The 24058-nt window shown below is 41.6% G+C and overlaps 1 protein-coding gene across 1 annotated transcript in view; it reads right to left on the bottom strand.

Annotated features, from left to right (window-relative positions):
• Positions 1–9104: 9104 nt before the first annotated feature.
• The window catches only part of lrmda (leucine rich melanocyte differentiation associated), a 279576-nt gene continuing 264622 nt past the window's right edge, over positions 9105–24058 (bottom strand). The window contains exon 7 of the mRNA XM_077582111.1: positions 9105–9682. Within this exon, the coding sequence (XP_077438237.1) occupies positions 9603–9682 (80 nt within the window). The 3' untranslated portion in view covers positions 9105–9602. The remainder of the gene's footprint in view (positions 9683–24058) is intronic.

Below are 24058 nucleotides of genomic sequence, written 5' to 3'. Positions count from 1 at the left end.
AGAATCCATGTTACTATTTCATTGAATGTTTTCATTTCCCATAAAGTACATGATGGTAGAGAAGACAAATGCAATTCAATATGTTGCCTTAACATTGCGTTCTGCAGAGAACAACGTTGTACTGACCACTTCTATACAGTATGAGTTCCATAAATTGCACTACATTTGCCGCTGCACAGTTTTCATGATTCAAGGATTTAATTTGTGCCTTGGCAGATGCCCCACCCCCCTGAGAGGGGCGTCAGGTGGGATTTCCATGTCTTGAAGAGAACACTCTCCTTTTCCCGGTCATTCGTCACCAGCTGGTGTTAGCAAGCTGGCAAGCTCGTGTGCGTCACTGTCATCGTAACATCTTCGTCCATTGCTCCCTGTGGAAAGGTTGCAGAGTAACAAAACACACACACACACACACACACACACACACACACACACACACACACACACATCCCTCAGGTCACACTGATGACTGTGTTCATATGAACTGTGGAAAATGTATTTACTCTTCAACTACATTTATGGGGCAGCACGTTGGCTGACTGGTTAGCACGTCTGCCTCCCAGTGCTTAGGACGTGAGATCGAGTCCGGGCTTCGGCCTTCCTGGGTGGAGTTTGCATGTTCTCCCCGTGCTTGCGTGGGTTTTCTCCGGGTACTCCGGTTTCCTCCCACATTCCAAAAACATGCATGGCAGGTTGATTGGACACTCCAAATTGTCCATAGGTGTGATTGTGAGTATGATTGTTCGTCTCTGTGTGCCCTGCAATTGAATGGCAACCAGTTCAGGGTGTACCCCGCCTACTGCCCGAAGCCAGCTGGGATAGGCTCCAGCGACCCTTGTGAGGACAAGCGGTAAAGAAAATGGATGGATGGACTACATTTATGTTCACTTTTCTCAAAAATAACTGTTTTTTTTGTACAATTCACATTTGTGTCAGTGGATTTTTTGTAAGTGTAATTACGGTTACAGGTGAAAAAACAAACATCATGTCACAAAGGTATAATGTATAGTTTGTGTGTCCAACACACACACACACACACACACATTCATCCTTGTGCCGTGCAGGAAGAAGCTGTAAATGTCAACGTATCCTGGGATGTGCGTTCAAATGTTTGATTGATGAAGTCAAGCGTGTAAAATCAATGGCTGATGCTTTGTGTCGTGTTAAATAAAGCCTTCAGGGCCTCCGGGTGCAAACATTAACATGCAAACATTATATGCGTGCCTCATTGTGCGATTGCAATTCTGTATCATTAGTGCATTTCTCCTGCCAAAATGCGTGTCGCCATTGTTTTAATGATGCCTGTGACACTGACTGTGTCGGATTTAATATTCATATAACATGCAAGTTGCACCCATTGGAGGATTTAACTTTTTGTTGTTTGAAGCCAAACATGTTGGCTTCATGGTGCAGTAATGTTAAGAGAATTTGTATTTAATTTGTTTTAAGAGAGGAAAATATAAAGAATAAAGGCAACAGTGTGAGGAAAAATACCTAATTCTACAAGAAAAAGTCATATTTGATTGGTGATAAATAGGGATGCACCGAAATGAAAATGTTTGGCCGAAACCGAAAATGAAAAATGCTTGGCCGAAAACCGAAACGCCCCCAAAAAAATCTGGTCAATTTTTACTATTTATTATAATTAATCACAATTATAATATTATTATAAAGTATTTATTTAGCACTGCAATTTTAACCAAGTACAATATAAATTGAAATGTGCCCACACCGCAGACATGTTGGCTAATGGTACATTAAACACCAAATGAGGGTTGAGCATTTCCTGGCTGTGCGTTTGCACTTTATAATGAAGTAGTTCGCACAGGCGGTGACAAGGTGCGGCGCACTTAAAATCGGCACATTCACATATTCACCGACGTTTAAAAATAAATAAATACATTTGTTCGCACCAGCTAATCGGCCTCAAGAACGAACTGCAAAGTCACACACAGCGTCCTGTACAGGTCTGTCGCCACCCGGAGATAGCAGTAAGTGTTTCCGTGTTTATAACTGTTGATAGCAATAGTGCTAGCATTAGCTAAAGTATTTAGCACGGCTACCGGGATGTTGGTGAAAAAGTGGAAGTGTTCGAGGGGCTCTCATAAAAAAAAAGGAGGGGCGGGGGGGCGCTGCGGGACCTGTACTGCAGTACACGGCAGTTCTGTCTTTTTTCAATCCGCTTAAATGTTGTACAACAAACGACGCCCCTTTCCTCCGGTGTGCGCCATGACCCCGCGAGCTGCTGCGACCGACCGGTGCAGAGTCACACGGTGGAAAAGTCAGCGAGAAGCGAAGCGGACACACACACCTGCATTTGCTGTTTAATTCAAACAGACGCTTGCTTGCAGCATTTTTTTTGCTTGCGTCACCACAACATCCTATTTCAGCCATATTCTTTCGGCTTTAATTTTATTTTGGCTGAATGCCGAAAATGGCACAAAAAAAAAGCAATTTTCGGCCGAAATTTTTCGGTGGCCGAATATTCGGTGCATCACTAATGAGAAAGTTACTGAATAAAAAAAATGTGAATACGTTTTTGTAAATAATATAGCTAGTTTTACAATCTTAATTTTGTGAACTAAGTTTTGTGTGGATGAAGTCATAAGTAAAGTCAGAAATTTTGGTAATTGTGTTTGTCAAAATTTGAACACTGAAATCATAATTTTTTTTTACAATTGTTTATTAAAACAATGCTATTGCAATGTGATTTTTTTAATAAAGCCATCTTATTCCAGGGAAAAGGTCAGAATTTTTTGAGAATAAAAATCAGCAATGCAGTGCCTGACACTGCCAATGATGAATATTCATTAGACCCTCAGGATGCTCACATTAATTATGCTAACAGTGTCATTTAAGTGCTCGATTCAAAGCAACAAATGCATGTCCAGTAAATTACACAATAATTACGACCAAAAAGGAGAAATGGCGCTTGAAAAAAAAGCAGCAAATTGTTGTGATATTACAAGAATATTGTCACAATGGACAAAGCACAAAGCGCTGTGACGTATTTCCGGGAAAATCTCATATTGCATCACCTTTTCCGGTAGTGGCCATCACCGTTTATTTTCCTTCAGAGAACCTCGACCAGATGTCAGCGTTTTGGAGAATTTTTTGGAGTCTTTAAAAATTATTTTTTTTTTGAGTGTGTTTGTGTGCATTTGTCAAGGCATCGAAGAAGAGGAGAGACAACATAACACCGAGTGCTGGGTACCCACATAGGTTATAACTCTGCCTTGTTTTTTTCTCTTATGCTGACCACCGGAGACAGTTTGTTGTAACTTGTTAACATTCGCAGGGATAACTCTTTAGTTGTCAACCACACAATGGGGCCGTTTGTTAACAGTACAACTAGAGCTGTATTGAAGCTTAAACTTTGATGTGTTGTTACGCTGTTTACAAAATGATCTATATGTTTCTGCCTTTTTGGCGTTTTGACTTTACATGTGCCCGTATGTATATTATAATATGCCTATGCTGTCATTTTATTGTATTAAAAAACATGAAAATATTTATATGAGTCATTATTCTTGCACCCATAACAACCACTTTTCAGGAAGGCATTAAGAGAAATGTCACCATGGGGTGACATATACAAAAAAATTAACAGTAGCGGCATTACATCTACTTCAAAATATTGGGGGCAGAGATCGTCAGAGATCGTCAGATCCCGTCGACGAAGAGGAGAAGACTTGGACGAAGAGGAAGCTACAGACCAGAGAGTTGTTGTTGTTTTTGGCTGGTTGGTTTATTGAACATATTAACACATTACAAAATATAAGTTGAAGTTAAAATAAAAATTTGAAGAAAGAAAATAATTTACATTTTTAAAAGGAGTACTCCCTATTAATTATATCATTTAAATGTACGAATAAATTATTCTTATCCAATAACGTATAATTAAAATAAAACTGAATGAACAAGTTGTGAATCTGAAAGATCCAACACCTCAACCTTACCGTCTGACTGGGGGGTGGGGGTGGGGGGGTGTACTGTGTGGACTCTAGTAGTCCCGGGAGAGGAGCTACAATACATAATTTACATTTACATAAAAAAATGTAACAAACAAAATAGCTTTAGTAGCTACTCAAATGGCTTGTATTCACGTGTAATAATAATTTTAAGCATTGACATATTTACCAGAGCACAAGCCGTTAAAATTATGGCTCTGGGTGATCTAATAAGTAGTTTTAAAATTCTGATAGACATATTGTTAAAGCAAGGAGCGACTCCTGTTCTTTTTCAGTGGGTTAAAGATTTAGGCTTAGAGTTTTACATCACTACAAGAGTGCGCCTCGCTGAAGTCTCCGCATCGAATGCGGAAGTGCTTTGTGTATATAGTCCATGCAGAAAAAATTGTAAACGTGAGAACAAAGTTGCACGTTTGAAAGAATAGTCTTAAAGAGAAAAAAAGTGGTAATTCTAAGTGGAGGCCAGAGTTATGTGCTCCCTCCTTTGAGCACCAATTAAGAAGCAAGCATCAGCATATTGAACCTACTGGCGATTCTTGTTGTCTTTTTTTTTAACCTTGTTTTCCAAAAGTGGAACTCAAGGGCAGCAAATATAATGAAACCAGCAGGGGCCACAAAATGGAACCCTGTGGAACACCATACGACTGGCAGAGCAGGACTCAGAGGAACCAAGGGTAACACAAGGAGTCAGAATACTCTAAGGATGAAATTGCAATATTATGTGAAAATATTCAGAATTATAGTGTTACTAGTTTAAAGGTCATAAAATTGCAAGAATATAGTTATATCCGTCATTAAATTATTTACAAGGATGAATTTTTATGTACCTACACTAAAATAAAATCTTAACCTTACAAGGAAAATTGTTATAATTCTACAGGAATAGATACATATATATTACAAGAGTCATTTATTATTTCAGAGAAGTTAACACAAGAAAAGAAAACTTTGGGATACATTTTTTTTTATTCAAATGAGGGAAAAATAATTTTAGGAGAATTAAGTAAAATGTTACAAGAAAAGAAAATTTGATCGGTAGATTTTTTTTTCTATAACAATTCTTATATAGTTAGAATGCAAAAAATACATTTAAGAGCACGGGTGGCATGCCCATCTAACAAACCACCAAGTGCACGTAAACAACAACAAAGAAAAGGTTTTCTATTGCCTGTGTGCAGCCAGTGTGATTTGTTAGGACTTGTTATTATTTCTCCTTGTTCGTGGAGGTGTAATAGAAATGCCAAGCAGGCGGCTGATTTACTCACTTAGTCAAATAGTCCTCTCAAGGCCTTTGGCGGTGTAGTCGCACGTAACACAACCTTGAGGCTGGCCGGCCGTATATTTTTAGCATCAGGGCCCCGAGATGCGGGTGACGTGTTTAACATTGTTTTACAGTGCATTAAGGAGGCCTTAACATGTACTGAGCTCAGTTTATTTGCTCATACATTTGGCAGGGAGAGTTTAGTGTCAGCCGGATGCCGAGTGTTCGCCGTTCACCTCCGCCGAGCCACTTGGAGAGACAAACAAGCCACCGGGAAGTCATTGTGAAGCTTTCCAGCCAATGGAGGCGGCTCTTCTCGTTCCCTTTCAAGTCAGTGCGCTAACTTACACTGACATAATTCCTAGCATGACAACAAATGGTGGTGTAAAAACAACAAATTCATTTCTGAGAAACATCACCTCTCACCTGCCACCATTGATCGGCCTCACATTCTCAGGTTATCATTTTTTCCCAGCGAGCGATGCGGTTTTGCGATCAATATTCCCACTGATGGTTAAGCATTTGCAACCTTTTACGAATATCATTGAGGATCGATCACTTGCTCCTAATTGTCTTTGCATTCTCAAGTGAAGTTATCTTTTGTAGCGCAAACAAGCCAATGACATTTTGAGAGCCTGGAGGTTGTGCCACATGACTCCTTTGAGGTAAAGGTCAGAAAAAGCAGATTCATTATTGTCCACAATGTTTTCCTTGCAGCGCCATGTGAAGGGGCTATATTCTATTTCCATGTAAAAAGCCGTTTAATTACAGGGGGGTGAAGACGCTTGTTCATCTTATCAGAGGAAATGATAAGGGAGTAGCAGAGTGAAAGTCCATTTTGACATAATTGGCAGTGGAATTATTTATGACATTAATTGCCACATTATCGACTGGCTGTCAGCTCGCGTGTCAGTGTGTCCATCTTTCTTAGCACAAGCAGCCCGCTCAGCCTGAGGCCCCCTGACAAGCTAATTAGAACAGCACAGAACCCCCCGCCACCCACCCATCCCCTCGGTCCCACAACCAATGACAAATGCTTTTCGTCCAACAGCAGGCACAATGGAAATAAGGGCCGCACTTATATATTTAAAGAGAGCAATGATGATGACATGTCAAATCGGTAAAATTACCGAATGAACTGAGCTCTCCAGAAAATAAATAAATACATAAATAATAATAATAATAATAATAATAATAAATAAAAATAAAAATTAAAAAAAAATATATATATATATATAGTTTTTTCTTCTGAAACTAAGTAAAGAATGATGATGTTGTTGTATATATGCTGTCAAAAAGCTGGTACCTTCAAAATGTGTTTTTCACAATAATGGATTTTTTTTAAAAAAAAGTACGGTATACCAAATACAAAAGCAAAGTAAGTTTTGGATGAAAACAACACAAATTCAATACAAAATCAGACCCCCCCAATGAAATAAAAAAAAAACATAGCCATAAAAAAAAAATACACGCTTAACTTTATTGTTTTCCCTTTTAAGTGATTTTATTCAAGTATTATTCATTTTCCTTTCAAGAGTGACAGGGACACTCATTTTTTTAGGGGCTGCTCTGCTATCAGTGGCCAGTTGTCACTCATAAAGACGAGTCCCCTTTCTTCCTGTGGCTCCTTGTATATTTGCATTAGCTGATGTCAATCAGCCATCATGGCTGTGGGCTTTAACTGCTGTGATGGGATGATTGGCCTTTAGTGATTTTGACAGGGGAGGGAGTCACACAGAAGAGAGAGCGTGCCTTTTGGGGAGGTGAAACACGTACAGCCTCTTATTATTACACTGTGAAATTACACATAGAAAGTAAATAAGCAGAGGCTAGAAGCATCTTAACAATTGTGTTATATTATCTACATATTATCTATCTATTTATCTATCTATCTATCTATCTAGATAGATAGATAGATAGATAGATAGATAGATAGATAGATAGATAGATAGAAAGATAGATAGACATTTAGTTAGATAGGTGGATAGCTAAATAGCTAACTACAAAGGTAGATGGCTAGCTAGCTAGATATATAGCTAACTACATAGCTCACTAGCTAAATAACGAGCTAGATAGGCAGACAGTTTGGCAAGAAGCTACAAACAAGATAAAAAGAGTCTGTTTAATAATATTATTTGTGATTGTTTGGCACTTAACAGGTTGTATCTAACTTGATAATAGATAAAAAGTGCATCCACCCAACTCCTTGGTGGCAATCTACGCCACACTACTGAGTCTCACTTATGTTCAGATCGTCAATAGAAATGTCAGAGATCATGCACTCTTGTGTGCGTCTATAATACTGCGGTTGTGTGGTCGTTCACAGTGTCGTGTGCGCCGACTTCCCACAGGAGTGTGTATGACCATATTCCAGCTGACATGTCGTTCAGGAGCGTGGTCACTAGTGGTGGCGTTTCAAAATGACAAGGTTTATTTGTCTGCGTTTTGATATGCTCACAGGAAACTGGGACTGACAGCCCGAGGAGGCAGGAAGAAGAGGGCCACACAACAACACACAAACGCGCGCACACACATACACTCACACACACGCTACAAATGTCATCCTTCCCCTGGCTGAAGCGTGCGCCCAGCCATCCTGCTGAAAAGAGCAGACATTTAAAAGTTTGTGACATGTGTCACAGGCGCTGCCATTGAGCCAGTGCCGGTGACAGAGCTGGAATTGACAGGCGCTGAGCCACCGGAGCTGGCTGGAGGACACACCGAGTTTGGTGTGTGTCACTTCACATCCTTGTCAACGGTGCGTTCGTTCGCGAGCTGCCACACTCGAGCGCAAAACACATCTCGGGAACGGACGCCGGCGCAGCGGCGCCATGACGTTTGCTCATCTCCAAGCTCCAACGTATGCGTTATTATGGCTGGTGGATTAATTAAGGTATAAGAGATGCACATTCACCTGCAGGCTGTGACCTCCTTGACACTGAACTCAGCATCACTGCTGCTGGCTGCTTGGGAACTTCCTGCTTGAGCAAAAATGGCACGCTACTTCATCAGAACAGATCAGTGACATTCTGCATTAGAAGCCCTGCAGGCTCTTTCGCTAGCCTTTGTATGTATGTGTGCTAAGAAAGATAAGAGACTGTTGGGTCCAGAAGTATTTGGACAATGTCGTTATAAACCATGTGTCATTATGGGAAAAAGTGGAATGTTTTTAGCATTTAGTCTACCAATATGTTCGCATGACTTTATCAGTATGTTCGAATGACATAGGCCAGTCAAAACTATTTACTGCACATTGGAAGTTCCACACTTTCATACTTTTCAGTTGAATCAGTACTTGCATCTTTTTACACACAAAAGAATATGCACTTCTAATTAAATAAATAACAGGAATATTTTTGCCGACATTGCTGGCGACCAATCTAGGGTGTAATCTTGCTCCGAAGTCAGATGGGACAGACGGCAACATCCTGTGACCCTTAAAAGGATTAGCCTTATGGAAAATACATAAATAGATGGAACGGTTTTACTGAAAAGAGGTTATGTCTCATTCAAACTATGCTTTGTACACAACCCATTGAAATGTGAGATTATTCAAATGAGAATTGACTATGGTATTAGAATATAAAAATGATATCAGATTTTTGTGGGGACATCCTGTATATCTCATGATGAAGCAGATCACATCATGTGAAAAATCATCCACCATGTTTCAGGCTTGAGACGACTATTTGATAAGAGCTTGGCATTACATTAAATTAAATTGACTCTTTGCATCGGACCAGCCAGGTCATGTCAGTAATTAGGGACATAAGATAACATTGGCAGCACGCCTGATGCTATTAGTGATAGTGCACGTGTTACAATAATATGAACATTTTAGAGATATGGAATGAGTATTACATTTGAGGCCTGTGTCTGGTGTAATGTTTTATGGTTCAATTGAGATGAATAACAAGGGAATGTAAACAATCACTGTATAGGGTTGAAAATGGCAAGTATATATATATATTTGTGTGTGCGTGTGTGTGTGTATGTGTGTCTCTGTGTGTGCGTGCGCGTGTGTGTATGAGATGAGTCCATGTCAGGTCTCAGGTGTGTGACTGTCACCCCTTTCACCCTTGATTAGTGGCAGCAGTGGATGGGTGATCCATCATGGCTGTCAGGGCGAGACACGCAATAGGTTGGACCTGTTTGTCACGCTGAGTGTGTGGGTGTGTGTGTTCGCAGAAGGCAGGCACAGAAGTCAACAATACTGTCTTGAAACATCTTGTTGTTACAAAGTCAAAGCAATCATTTGATTGAAGTGCTGATGATAATCAGCGGTACGTAAATAAATAAAGACTTTTTCTCTTCCCGTGCATTATCAGCCACGTTCTCCGATGTCCCTCTTGCTCCCGGACCTGACGGCGCCATCAAAGCTGGTCGTTCTGGATGAATCTGTTGCCTTCGGAATGCTTGCCGTAGTAGACGTAGCGGCACTTGGCGAAGACGCCTAAAAAAAAAAACACGGGACATGCGTAGGCAAGGGTCAACATTCTTGTCACTAAATATCAAATAAGCAAAAACACTATGCATATTAAGCTTGTCAAAGCTCAGAGCAGTTTTGAGGAGAGTGTGTGTGAAATTGTCCTTAAGAACATGGGCCGAATGTCTTTGACCTTGAAGATGTCCACAAGGACAAGCACAGTCTTCCAAACACACAAGACTGTTGTACCATCAAGGCAGGTGCGTGACATGTCAAAGTGCATTTGTTAATGCATTTAACAGGCGTATAAAACACATGACATCATGATAACCAATGGTGGACTTAACTACTTAACAAGCTGCACTCATGTTTTATTCCACTTGCTCCCTGCAAAAACGCCTGAACTCCAGTCTTTCATACCCTTGAAAAATGACTTCTTAAAATGACTTCATTTGGAATACTTCAGGCAGAAGAAGAGTGTGTTTGGCCAATGTCAACCGTTTCTTAACTGAAAAAGTCATAGAAGATTTTTTCCAATTTTGCAAACTCCCTTCATGCTAGGATGGCGTCGAAGGCCAACAGTAAGTAATGATTGGGCTTTATTGACTGATTGCTTAACTGTTTAATTTATTGCTAAACATTCCTGCTAAACACTAACATTCCTCTGATGCGCGACAATATGCTGATTCAGCATAAATTTTTTAACAAAGCCCTATACATGTATATATATATATACATATACATATATATATATATATATATATATATATATATATATACACACACACATATATACACACACATATATATATATACACACACACATATATACACACACACATATATACACACACATATATATATATATATATATATATATATATATATATATATATATATATATATATATATATATATATATATACACACACATATATATATATATATATATATATACATATATATATATTAGAGGTGTTATCCATCTTGTCATGTCTGGGAAGATCTGGCTTTGGTTGAGGGCCCTGAGTGGGTTCCCGCCCTTCCGCGGGTTAACCAATCCGGGCCCTCAGCCACTTGTGCCTGGCCCCAGGTGTGACTAGTCTCCTAATTAGTGTGGGTGTATTTAATTCCCGGGTGGTGATCAGTCGACGTGGGATCTTTGCCGCTTGTCACGGTGTGGTCACGGAGCGGCGTGATGTCTGTCGGCGTGTGAGGTGGAGGACCCAAAATGCAGGGAGGCAGGAGAACCACAGCAGGAGTGCAGGCGAGACTGGCGTGCTTTATTTTACAAACAAACACTAACCAGGGTACTGGTTAGTATTAAAATAAACAAGGAACTGAAAAGGTACAAAAATCAAAATGACAGACAGAACTCCGGGGGTGACCGTGACAAGCGGCAAAGATCCCACGCCGACTGATCACCACCCAGTTTATTAAAAACAGGTACTGTACTGTAAAAACAAAACAAAAACAAGTGTGACATTGATTTGTGTTGGCCATTTTTCTGTCACTAAATTGCATAATTGCGTTTGTAATGTTGACAGCTCTGCGCATTTTTCTTTTCCTATTAAGAGTTCACAAATTTTTAACATGAAGTAACTTGTGAAATTCTGCACATTTTAGAAACGGTAAAATACAACATGATGCCAGCCCCCAGAAATAGATGCATTATTATTGAATTTAGTACTGTTACTTAATTGTGTTATAGTGACTCCTTTGAACGATGTTCTATCTAAACTGTGAGGTGTGATTGCTTTCAGTGACAGTTCGAAAACAGAATATGGCGTTCAATCAATCAATCAATCAATCAATCAACCTATCTATAGCCTACATGCTTTTTAATTACACAAGGATTTTTTCTATTTGTAGGCTGCCCGGGTCCCTATGACCCGCAAATAGCAGTGGCACATTGTATAGAATATATATTGTGGTGATATTTATTTTAATTTTGTCCTCATGAGCATACTTGGTATTGGAGTAACCCAAAAGTAATCCAAAGTAATCAAATTACATTACTTTAATATTATGGTACTTGGATTACGTTACTAACTACATTTTTTAGCAGGTAACTGGTAACTGTAACAGAAAACATTTTAAAAGTACTCCTCCCAACCCCGCCATGAGACAAACAAGATGGCCGTCCTCGTAGAGGGCTATCGCGTCTCGAGTCACGCGTTGCCACTTGATGAGGCAGGCGGGCCACGGCTTGGTATCGCCTCTCGCCAATTGAGGCAAGGACAAGTGGCATTAGTGCTGTCAATGATCCTCTGACAGGCGAACAGATACGTCTTTCGCGAGGCTTTTTAACATCGACACCAAGTGCACTGCAGGAGGAGAATGGGAGGAGGAGGAGAAAGAGGAGGGCCCAATTGGGGAAGGTGGCGTCGCTCGGGGGCGAGATGAGGGCTGCTCCGAGTACAATCACGTAATCCAAAGAGACGCTGTCAAGGGCGGTGAGAAGATGGCGACTAAGTGACAGAAAGCAGAGACGGGGACAGAGATACTGGTGCCATATTAGTGCCAAGCATATTCTGATGCCACCTTCAATTCTAAGCCAATCTGACACGCCGCTCTCCTCAAAGTGATCGCGCACACACACACGCACGCAGAGAGAGAGAGAGAGAGAGAGGAGAGAGAGAGAGAGAGAGAGAGAGAGAGAGAGAGAGAGAGAGAGAGAGAGAGAGAGAGAGAGAGAGAGAGAGAGAGAGAGAGAGAGAGAGAGAGAGAGAGAGAGAGAGAGAGAGAGAGAGAGAGAGAGAGAGAGAGAGAGAGAGAGAGAGAGAGAGAGTGTGCACAGACAGATGTGCGCAGAGAGTGTGCACAGACAGATGTGCGCACACCAGTCCCTCGCGGCAGCAGTGGGTGTTCTTGTCAGGCTGCAGCAGTAGAAGAAGCAGCCCACGGGCCCGAGGACAAGCTCAGTCAATCTAAATCTGGACTTTGTAGTGGAGCAGCGCTCATTTCCCCCCCTCACAGCCCAACTACGTGAGGTGATCCAAACACTCAAGTGTGAGAAGCTGTCACCTCCGATAAAATCCGGGACCAGCTCCATGCCTGCTCCCCCGGTGTGTGAGTGGGATATACTATATGCTCATCAGTCTATACTCGATGTGTGTATGTGTGTGTTGCTGACAGTGAGGAGGTTCCAAATTCCAGCTGCCACACTTTGCCCGAGGACAAAGGTAACATGGCTGGAGACTGAGCTTGACACCACAGGACTCGGGGGCGTCTTACTGGGCTCTGATCAGACAGGCACCGGACGGGGGACCTTTTTATATACACTGTAACACAATCTGTTACACGGACGCTGAGAAACGCGTCATTTGTTGAGTTTGGAAACAATTGTTCCCAGTGGAACTGACAAGAGATACCTCTAAAAGCCGTTCCAGAGTCAAACTGTCAGCAACAGAAAACCATTGCTAACCGTAAAGGTGAGATGTCAGGTAACATTTTAATATTCTTAATTGTATAAAGTAATTGTTGCAGCAATATTTTTTCTGTATTATTTCAAGAGTTGTCTTTTAATTTTGGTCTTGCAAGAGAGGAGAAATTGTGCAGAGCGAACACACAATGTTCTTCTGACAAACATGGGAGCTACTGTCCCACTTAGGTACACTCAACATTGAGCCACTTCATAATCAAAAACAAAAAATTCAATTGTTGACAGTTACTAGGAGCCATCAACATTCAAGGTAAGGTCAAAATTCCGGTTTTCTGAAGGATTCGTAATAACCTGCGTGAGTAGAGTAACTCCTCCTACATGTTAATGTGATCGACCGTCGTCTAAACTGTGACACACGGACAGCGTAATGTTGCAAATAGACGTCACTCCCGCTTCTTATTTTCTACAGTCGATAAACAACATTATTTTCATATCACTCACCACACTAATAAAGAAGTCGGTTCCCTCCTGGCTACAAAAGTGCGTCAAACTTTTCGCCATTTTTGTTTATGTCTCCTTGTTTTGGATAGGTAGAGCATGTGAAGTACTTTCTGTACCAAGATCAAGATTGTTTGCAAATAGAGCATGCACAGAACTTAAACCAATTTCTCGTTCAATTGAGGTATCTCAAAATGCCTTTATATGACCAAATATTCAAGTTAGTCAGGGTTTCGCGCATTAACTTATTCACTCCCAGCCATTTTCACTGAAGCAACTCCCTTCACTCCCGGTTGCTTTACTGGATTTTGGCTGATTTTGCATGGCCCACAGAATATTGTGTTCTATTGCTTCAACCTAACCTATTAAAAGAAAGATTCGAGTCTCTGCTTTCATCAGGAAAAAAACGTATATTTATATCTATTTTCGTTTTGCAGCAACTAGCATTAGAATAGAGCTAAGTTTAATCAATATTCACATTCCTGGGCTGTGTCCAAATGTCCACCCTTGTCCCCTAACCCCTCAATCACTACATAGCCACGCACTATATAGTGGACTAATATGTAGTGCCCTCATTCTGTTTGGCGATTCGGGCAGCCAGCTCAATACTTTCTCCTCATACAATAATACAATAAAAAGAGTTAAAGAGAATTGTGGCTGGGATTTTTTTCTATGGTGAAGGCTGTATGTGTGTTGTGGTCACGTTGACTGAGTTAGCCACCGGCAGCTCAAATAGCAGAAGCCTGGTAAAGATAAGAGGTTGTTTTTTCCGCAAGGCTTTTGATGGAAATTCCTCCAATTCTACAATGCAGAAGCAACTACAGGTAGCATTGTTCATGATGCTAAAAAGACATCAAGCCCCTGTTAAGTGGACGCGCTCATGATGGAAGCACACTGTTGCATTCACCAAGAGGACAATACTGGATATGGACATAATAAAGAGCAGAGGAGCTTAAAGAACATGTGCAGGTGCTAAGTGACGAGCAGCAGAAAGGCCAAACTGTAATTCGGCAAACATTAGGCCTTTTGTTACTTGGTGAATCTGTCACTTTAAACGGCCGCCCCCGCTGTGTGTTATGGTTTTGTGAAAGTGGATAGCCATCGTGGAGTGACGGGGATGCGATCCACTGAGGATGACTTTGGCACTTTGCTATCAAGCAGGAGTTCATCAGGTAGAATCCCAAAGGCGTCACAAGCACTTAAAGCCAAGTGTAGCATAGTTGCTCTCTTTCTGTCTGCCATCTTTGTCCATCTTCTCTGGTAATAAGTACAAGCTCTCGCTGTGAAGGGAACGTGTTGGACTGTTTTTATGTACCTTTTAATGAAAACGGAGCTGGGATGTAACTTGAGTTGGAAAAACTCCAAGATTCCCCATTGCTCTTCTGCGTTAGTCATTCCCCCCTCAAAACTGTTGTTGCATCAGCACTCACAAACTGTCCGAAGTTTCTCCCGATAAGTGCCTAAGAACTGGATCCCTTCAGTCCTCAGTCCCTCACGGACAGGCGGTGAACTCAGCAGAGCGTGAAGGCTTCAGGGCCCTTCAGCTTCAGTTCCTTCATCTGTGAAGGTTAACCATGAAAGTCTACAAATATATACCCTCAAGCTCGTGTCTACTGAAATCTTTGGTTGTTCAGCGGCTAGTCTCATTTAAAAGGCTCCCATCTCTCTTTGCTGGGTGAACAATATGTCCAGTAGAAACTCAAAAGTTGAAAGTTATACAATTCGGAATTTGACCAAGATTTCAGGTAAAACGTAAGACGTTGGGGATCTATGATCGACCATGCAGATGTCTAGGATTTGTCGCAGCACCTCAAGAGTGTTGTTGGCAACATATATCGGTGACAAACATTATTAGCTTAGGTTGGTTTCACTCCTAGCCAGATAAATGTGATGCAAAATGGGATGGCTCGTTTAGAGTAGATTTTTTTTTTCAACCTTTTGTGGTCCAAGCATCAACCATTACAAATATTTTTTTTCAAAGTTGATTCAGATTCAGAGCTAAAAAATAATGACCAGAAGAACCCAATATATGTACATTTTGAAAAATATTTTATGTTACATGTAGACTGATGTTTGTTGTTGGCTTGTTCTTGGTTTGATGATCTGGTTTAGTTATAAATATTTTCCAATGATTCCAATGTGTGCTGTGTTTATTGTTTTTTCTAGCTAAGATTTTTAATCATTCTAAAGTTTCATCCAATAAGGTCTACACTTTGTCCTTCACAGCTCTCTCGTGTTTTGATTCGTCGTCAAGTATTTCATTTCCTTGTTTCTGCACCATTCTTATTGTTTCATTGAGAATGCGTACGTTATACATGCTTGCCCTTTTAAAAGCTGATTACTGGCAATGTTCGGGCTTTGAAAGGCCATATAAACACATGCAAAACCTGACTATGCTCTTATTATAACCCAACTTCTTCTTCTCCTCCTCCTCCTTTACAGTATGTATCTATGTACACATATATACGTGTATATAAATCGATGCTTCTGGCATGCAACCTACCGGAAATACTCAAGCAGAGGTAAACAAACATAATGCAGCATTGAACCACACTTTTTGGAGCCAGGAGGAAACCAGTTATTTTGTTTAGCGTATTAAGTGACATACATATGACGTCTTTTTCTCAACATATAGTAAAAGCAGAAAACACATCTATTTGCGTAATGACGTCCGTGCATCACCCTTTCGAACGGGGTATTCCAATTGAGCACAATGACCATGTACACGGGAGTAATTGTCAACTCAAGCATGTAAACAGGTTATCCCGAGTGTTTCAGAAACCAGACTTTTAACCTTAACCCGAATATTGACTGCATGTAAAAGTATTTTAATGAACGCCATGGCTAAATTAATTGCAGGGTCCATAACCAATTTTAAAAAATGAAGCAATAGATGTCTTGAATTTCTTTACTGTAAAGCTGCTGGAAGAAAAGTGCTGCTTTTATTCCCTGAATGAAACATTTACCAGCTCATGTTATTTTTTTCAAACCTGGTGCATCCTAAATGACAAACTAATAGAGTGATCCTGTTTGTAACACATTTTAAAAAAGGCCATTCATTAGAGGTCGCGCACGCACGCACGCACGCACGCACGCACGCACGCACGCACGCACGCACGCACACACACACACACACACACACACACACACACACACACACGCACGCACACACACACACACACACACACACACACACACACACACACACACACACAAATTATGCAGCGATAAGAGAAACTGAGAGAGGAGGGAGGCTTTAATGATTGTTCCCTGCATACAATCAGCTTGACTCTTTTCAAGGGCCATCAATATGTCACAGACAAGACACATCCGACGGATGTAGCTTTTAACATCAAGGTTATCTATTCTTGGCATGAAACCACTTGCTGTCTCCTTTTCACATCCTATAACTTATTCCACTTTGCCTGCCTCTTATTTTCTCCACCATTCTTTCCCCTTTTCACCAATTTCTATTACTTTATTTCTACACAACCCCACCCTGCAGTTTGGCCACTTAGCCAACAATTCCATCAGTGTTGCCATCCATCAGGGGGGAAACACAACTAGGAGCTGGGGGGTTCAATTAACAAGGCAATTACACTTTCGGTATTATCTCTAAGGAGTGACAAAATGCTAGCGTGCAGGTGGGGGAGCTCATATGGGGGCTTAGAGAGGAGGTCCGAGCTCTCTGCAAGAGTGACTTATGAGCGTGAGGTATATGCCGCTGTGAGCCACAGCTATTATTGTGGTCGCCATCCATCTCAAGTCACCCTTTTATCAGCTCAGTCCAACGTCATGAGATGCAGTCGGCACCTACCCGCTACTCGGGGTATATGGCTGGGGGCAGCTAGATAGATAACCTCTAACCCAACAGCCATTGGACTGTAATGTCGCTTGTTATGGCACGCAAAGCATGTTCCCCCTGAAAATATTGGATATGTTTTTCATTTCATGGATGAAAGACAATGAGGTAAATCAAATGACCAATGAATACCATTAATCACCTCAAAAATGGCAACAGGACAAATATACTCCAGATATGTGTGTCCCATATGTCACAAAGCTACGTCGCAGTGTGGAAATGTGACACAAAGCTACCATATAATGCTAGCTTTTTACCTGATAACAAAAGTCAAATAATCTTCTATTTGTACTTTTCTATGTTAACAGGTCTGTAAATGGTAGATGGAAGATAATGTAAGATGTTTACAATGTTTGATTCTGGGATGAAGGGGGAGAGTTGCACCGCGACTCAAGTGGCAGAAAATCTTTGTTGTTGTCCTTTCTGGATCAAGGAGAATGATGCAGGATGTTGGTGATACATGAATATGAAAACAAAAAATGTTCATTATTATCCAAAGTGCGGTTACATTTCGTGAATTGTACGTCTGCACGTTACAGTCTGCTGTACTATTGTTCACAACAATAGTACAGCACTAATTACATTACATCAAATTTGTGCTACATCCTAAACATTCTTTTAGTTATAGTAGGTCTATAAAGACCATTCTGATAACTAAGAATTGTTGGTCAAAACGATAACTTTGTGCTTTTAGTTGTGTTTGTATAATCCATAACAATCAATAGCTTGATATCACGTTCTTCAGAAATGTTGGCGTCGTGTTAACCAAGTTTGGACAAGCGCTACACACAGCAATAACCTAACCTTAGCAACAATGCTATTACATCACCACACCATTAATCTTCCTGGATGCTAACATACAACATAAATACATACTTTATTTCAGAGCTATTTGGCTGATCCATTAACATTGTAATCCACTAATTTAGGTGATACAGGCAAGTTAACTCTTCAAGTTGGAAATAGATAGTCTTGATAACTCAAACAGAGCCAATGTCTTCATCACGCCAACATGATTAAAATCTCTATTTAACAGCACTGTGAAGGCAGCACAATTATTATATGGGAAAGCAATATTTGTACAGTATTGTTTATTTGTTGTTGTTATTTGTTACTACTATTATTTATTTTTATATTAATATAATAATGTCCAATCAATCCCGGACCAAGCCCCTTCGCAAATAGAAAAATTTCACGAATGATTGACGCCCTTCTTAACTTGTTCATATTTGCCTAGTTAAAAGTTCAAACTCTACTGTGTGCATACCCCAAACTATGAACTCAAAACACATGAATATAATTTCAAACTTGTCTTCATAAACGGCTATTTTTAGTTGGGCACTGGCCTTAATTGAAATGAAATCTTCACTACCCTCCTATTTGTTGTCAAGCTATGAGCTGGTGGCCAATGCCAGCTACTCTCCACCGTTTGCAAATGGTGAATCATGAATAGGTGCGGTCCATTGTACTTCATGCATTATATAGATGGACCGAAAAGTCTGCTTTAAAGGAAAGGACAGGGACGACGACCTTTAGGGTGAAAGTGGACATTTTTCTAAAACTTGGAGAAAATGCAACATGCTTTTGCAATTTCACAGCAAACATGGCTGGTTGAAGAGTGAAGAGCATCATGAGGTGCATGTTGTCATTTTAATGATGTGCATGTTGCACCGTGGTGCACTTGGTCATTTTAACAGCTGTCTTGGTAATTTTAACAACTGTCTCCCTTGCGGGGTATCAAACAAAACTCCTGTGCGCAACTTCGTGAAGTAAAGTGACATTTACCCTCCTGCAATAAAAAATATTTAGTCCATTAAACACAAATAGCTGCCGTCATGATGCATGTCCCAGCTTGGGCCTGCTCCTTGGCGCTCGCCTTCCCGACTGTTTACTGCGGCCAAACAACTGCAGCCGCTGCATGTTCTCAACTTCAGCTTATTGATTAAACTTTTAAATAGCTGCCATATAACCCTGGGACATCAGGGAGATTCATTTGCGTCAATGTTCATCTGTAATTCATTAGCCATTTATACTCTCCACATCCACACAGGCTATCAGGGAAATGTGGGCCATTTTTCACCCAGCAGAAGCCAGGACGACGGCAGAGAGGGAGGGGAGGCAGGAAAGAGAAGGCCTGCCTACAATAGAAGAACAAATGCATAGCAAGCCATGTAGGATAATAACACTCATAATTAACTTGAGCAGCCTCATTCAAATATTAGGAACTGATCATCAAAAAATATTAATTTGAGTCCAGAGCAGGCTGCTACAGGTGATCAGATATGATTATATTTAGACTTGGTCATTCAGCAAGACTATTTTTGGAACACCTTATTCCAAATAACTGGAGACAATTGTAAAATTGCAATCATGAGATGGTTCAATGTTGAGCAGAAGTAGGCCAGCAGATTTGATATACGACGTTGCTTGTGCTGTCCTCAAGACAACACTTTTAATGACAGTAATGGGAAATATTGTCATAATAATATGAGAATATAAACGTGAAAAACAAATGTGATTTTTTTTGACGCAGGACACCATTGCTGACTATAAATATATATAGTGGACCCCCGCATACTTGTGTTTCGCCACCCGCAGATTCACATATTTGCAGATTTTTTTCCCACCAAATTTTTTCCAATATTTTTACTGTAAGTTTTTACTTTTGATTTACCCCCGCTTTCCATGGAAAATGCATACTGAATCTCCATCCATCCATCCATCCATCCATCCATCCATCCATTTTCTTAACCGCTTGTCCTCACAAGGGGCACGGGGGGCACTGGAGCCTATCCCAGCTGGCTTCGGGCAGTAGGCGGGGTACCTGAACTGGTTGCCAGCCAATCCCAGAGACAAACAATCATCCACACTCACAAACACACCCATGGACAATTTGGAGCGTTCAATTAACCTTCCATGCATGTCTTTGGAATGTGGGGGGAAACCGGAGTACCCGGAGAAAACCCAAGCAAGCACGGGGAGAACATGCAAACTCCACCCAGGAAGGTCGAAGCCCGGACTCAATCGTGCTAAGCAGTCATCCACCGTGCAGCCTACTGAATCTTTATCAGCGTTTTAATTATAATAATAAAAATCCAATGCATTTCAATGTATCTCCAATATAGGCGGATTTTCATAAATTTCTGGCCAGCCTGGTCCCTATGCCAATGGGGGGGGTCACCGTATTATGATTTACTTTTTCAGTGACCAGGGAGTCTATTTACTGTATCTAGCATCTGTTATAGGCAAGGTTTATTTTCTCTTTCTTTTTTACAAACAATATATGGTTGGAAAGCTTCTCGGTGGTAGGGCCCCGGGGGTGGATGAGATCCGCCCGGAGTTCCTAAAGGCTCTGGATGTTGTGGGGCTGTCGTGGTTAACACGCCTCTACAACAGGCGTGGACATCGGGGACAATGCGCCTGGATTGGCAGACCGGCGTGGTGATCCTCCTTTTGAAGAAGGGGGACCGGAGGGTGTGTTCCAACTATAGAGGGATCACATTCCTCAGTCTCCCTGGTAAGGTCTCTTCAGGGGTGCTGGAGAGGGTCCGTCGGGAAGTCGAACCTCGGATTCTTGAGAAGCAGTGTGGTTTTCGTCCTGGCCGTGGAACAGTGAACCAGCTCTTCACCCTCTGCAGGGTCCTTAAGGGTGCATGGGAGTTCGCCCAACCAGTCTACATGTGTTTTGTGGGTTTGGAGAAGGCGTTCAACCGGGTCCCTCGGGGAGTCCTGTGGGGGTTGCTTCAGGAGTACAGGGTACCGAGCCCCCTGATTCGGGCTGTTCGGTCTCTGTACGACCGGTGTCAGAGTTTGGTCCGCATTGCCGGCAGTAAGTCAGATTTGTTTACAGTGAGGGTTGGACTCCGCCAAGGCTGCCCTTTGTCACCAATTCTGTTCATAACCTTTTTGGTAGCCTCAGCATTGCATCTCTGCTTTTTGCAGATTATGTGGTGCTGTTGGCTTCATCAAGCCGTGATTTCCAACTCTCACTGCAGTGGTTCGCAGCCGAGTGTGAAGCGGTTGGGATGAAGATCAGCACCTCGAGACCATGGTCCTGAGTTGGAAAAGGGTGGCGTGTTCTCTTCTGAAAGGGGAGGAGACCCTGCCCCAAGTGAAGGAGTTCAAATATCTTGGGGCAGTGAGGGCAGGATGGAGTGGGTGATCGACAGGTAGTTTGGTGCAGCGTCTGCAGTGACTCTGTATCAGTCCGTTGTGGTGAAGGAGGAGCTGAGCCAAAAGGCGAAGCTCTCGATTTACCGGTCGATTTACGTTCTGACCCTCACCTATGATCACGAGCTGTGGGAAAGAACAAGATACAAGTGGTTGAAATGAGTTTCCTCCGCAGGGTGTCCTGGTTATCCCTTAGAGAAGCTCGGTCATCCAGGAGGGACTCAGGAGCCAGTTGAGGTGGCTCGGGCATCTGGTTCGGATGCCTCCTGGACGCCTCCCTGGAGAGGTGTTCCGGGCATGTCCCACCGGCAGGAGGCCCTGCGGACGACCCAGGACACGCTGGAGAGACTATGTCTCTCGGCTGGTCTGGGAACGCATTGGGATCCCGCCGGAGGAGCTGGTTGAAGTGGCCTGGGAGAGGAAAGTCTGTGTTTCTGCTGCTGCTCCCGTGACTCGACCTCGGATAAGCGGTGGAAGATGGATGGATAGACAAATAATATATATTGTTTTGTATTAAATAATGTTTTAATTCAACACACCGATTAATATTGCTAACCAACATTATTATTATTATTGACACTATTGGTTGTGTTTGTACTGAAATATTTTACTAGTAGATTTCTTTTGTTTTTTGACTGCCAGTTTTTTTCAATGTGCCAAAACATTTTAATGTTGAGCAGCTTGGTATCAAACAGGTAGCCATTTGCATTAATCAGTACCCAACGAGTTGTTGTACGGATACCATATCTGCTGTGCAGTGAAGTTATATATATATATATATATATAGGGTCTATTCTGATTTATTTGTTGAAGCGTACAGTGCACAGTGTATGCCACTATTTGAGGAAATATGGAAAACAGACCATGATTATCTTTCTCATGCCGTAATTTATGATACTGTTTTCAAGAGATGGTGTAGATGTACCTAAAGAGTGTAAATCATGCAAATTCTAAATGACTTCTATGCAATGTAACACAGAAACAGGTATCATTTTAACAATATAACATGAGACTCCATCATTTGTCATTTGATTAAATGGCCATAATCAAATGCTTTAAATAGAGGCGGCATTATTCACTGATGGCTGAATTACAGTTATAGGCGGATAAACGCCTATCAGTCGCTGTACTTCCAACCCGCGAGGATGAGAAAGGAAATTGAATTCCAGGGAACATCAATTTTGACTGAAGTATGATATCACTGTTGTGTGTCTGTGGGTGTGTAAGTGGAGGTGGAAGGAGATTCTAATGAAAAAAAAAATGGTGAAATTAATTTTAGTGACATTTATTCCACATGGAGCCAGGAGAGAACAGTGGTTACAGTAGCTCTGGAGTGCGGAGATAAGACGAGGGCGCTTTCACGAGATTATGAAGTTTCCTTGCAGCGTCTTTCACGAGGCATCCGCTGCTGTCATCCAGCAACTCTCACAGCAAAACAATTACAAAAATCTCCTGTCAGCGCCACAATGACAAGACGATTACTTACCGCGCCAGTCACTTAATGACATTGTCTACCCTTAAGGGCGCATGGAGCAACTAATGATGCCACTAATCACCAGCGCTCATTTTCTCCGTCAACATATGAATCCCACACCAGCGCACGGCCGGCGTGACGCTGATCGATTATGTTATTCATTAGGCCCTGGATTTCTAATTAAAAGAAATGCTACAGATAAGTGTTTCAAACCTCTGACCAGGACAGTTGGGGGAAAAAGTGAAAACAGCAATTAGAGCCTCGCTAGTGCTCGGTAATGTCGCCGTTAATAAGAGCTGCTGGTGAGTCACTCCATGAAGGTTTAATCACTGGGACAGGATTCAATAACAAAAGAGCGTAATATTAATCACCAGAGAGTGATAACTTCACTGTTCATCTCTTTGACATTGGAGGAAGGGATGAATTAATGATGCTCTCCATCTGAACACATTAAATAATAATTATCAGGCAAAACAGCATGAAAGGGACTGCGTAATGAACCCCATTGTCAGGTCAATTACAACCACATAAAAGTCTTCAAAGGAAGGTAGCTTGTAAGTCCACGGCCACGGCGCAAGGACACGAGTGGCCTCCGAGAAGGGGATTTGGCGCAGAAATAACACTCAGAGTGCATGGAAAATGCGTCCGGGCAAACAACCCTACTGTAAGAAGCTGGCAGTGGGGCGTTCGGCGTGCGACGCGTGTCAAATTGGCCCGCCGAAAAAGACAAATGACGTGACAATGACAGTGTTTTGCCGGCTCCCGAACAATGTCAGTCGCTAAGTGCCACGTTAACTAAACTGCACACACAATGATGGACTTCACGCATCATTGGACAAAATAGCACCTCATCACCTGTCACCATCGATTTCCATCAAGTCAAAAATGGTGGGCAAAATTTAGTGCACTGGGGGTTTTATACGAATCCAATCTTGCTCCCCATGCATGAGCAACCTTTCATTGCTCAAACACGAATGTTTGTAAAAAATGTACTTGCTTCACCTGTTGCATGGT

Source organism: Vanacampus margaritifer, chromosome 12 (genome assembly GCF_051991255.1).
Source record: "Vanacampus margaritifer isolate UIUO_Vmar chromosome 12, RoL_Vmar_1.0, whole genome shotgun sequence".
NCBI classification, from domain to species: domain Eukaryota; kingdom Metazoa; phylum Chordata; class Actinopteri; order Syngnathiformes; family Syngnathidae; genus Vanacampus; species Vanacampus margaritifer.
The sequence above is the reverse complement of the archived record's forward strand: the minus strand, read 5'-3'. Positions and strand labels throughout refer to the sequence as shown.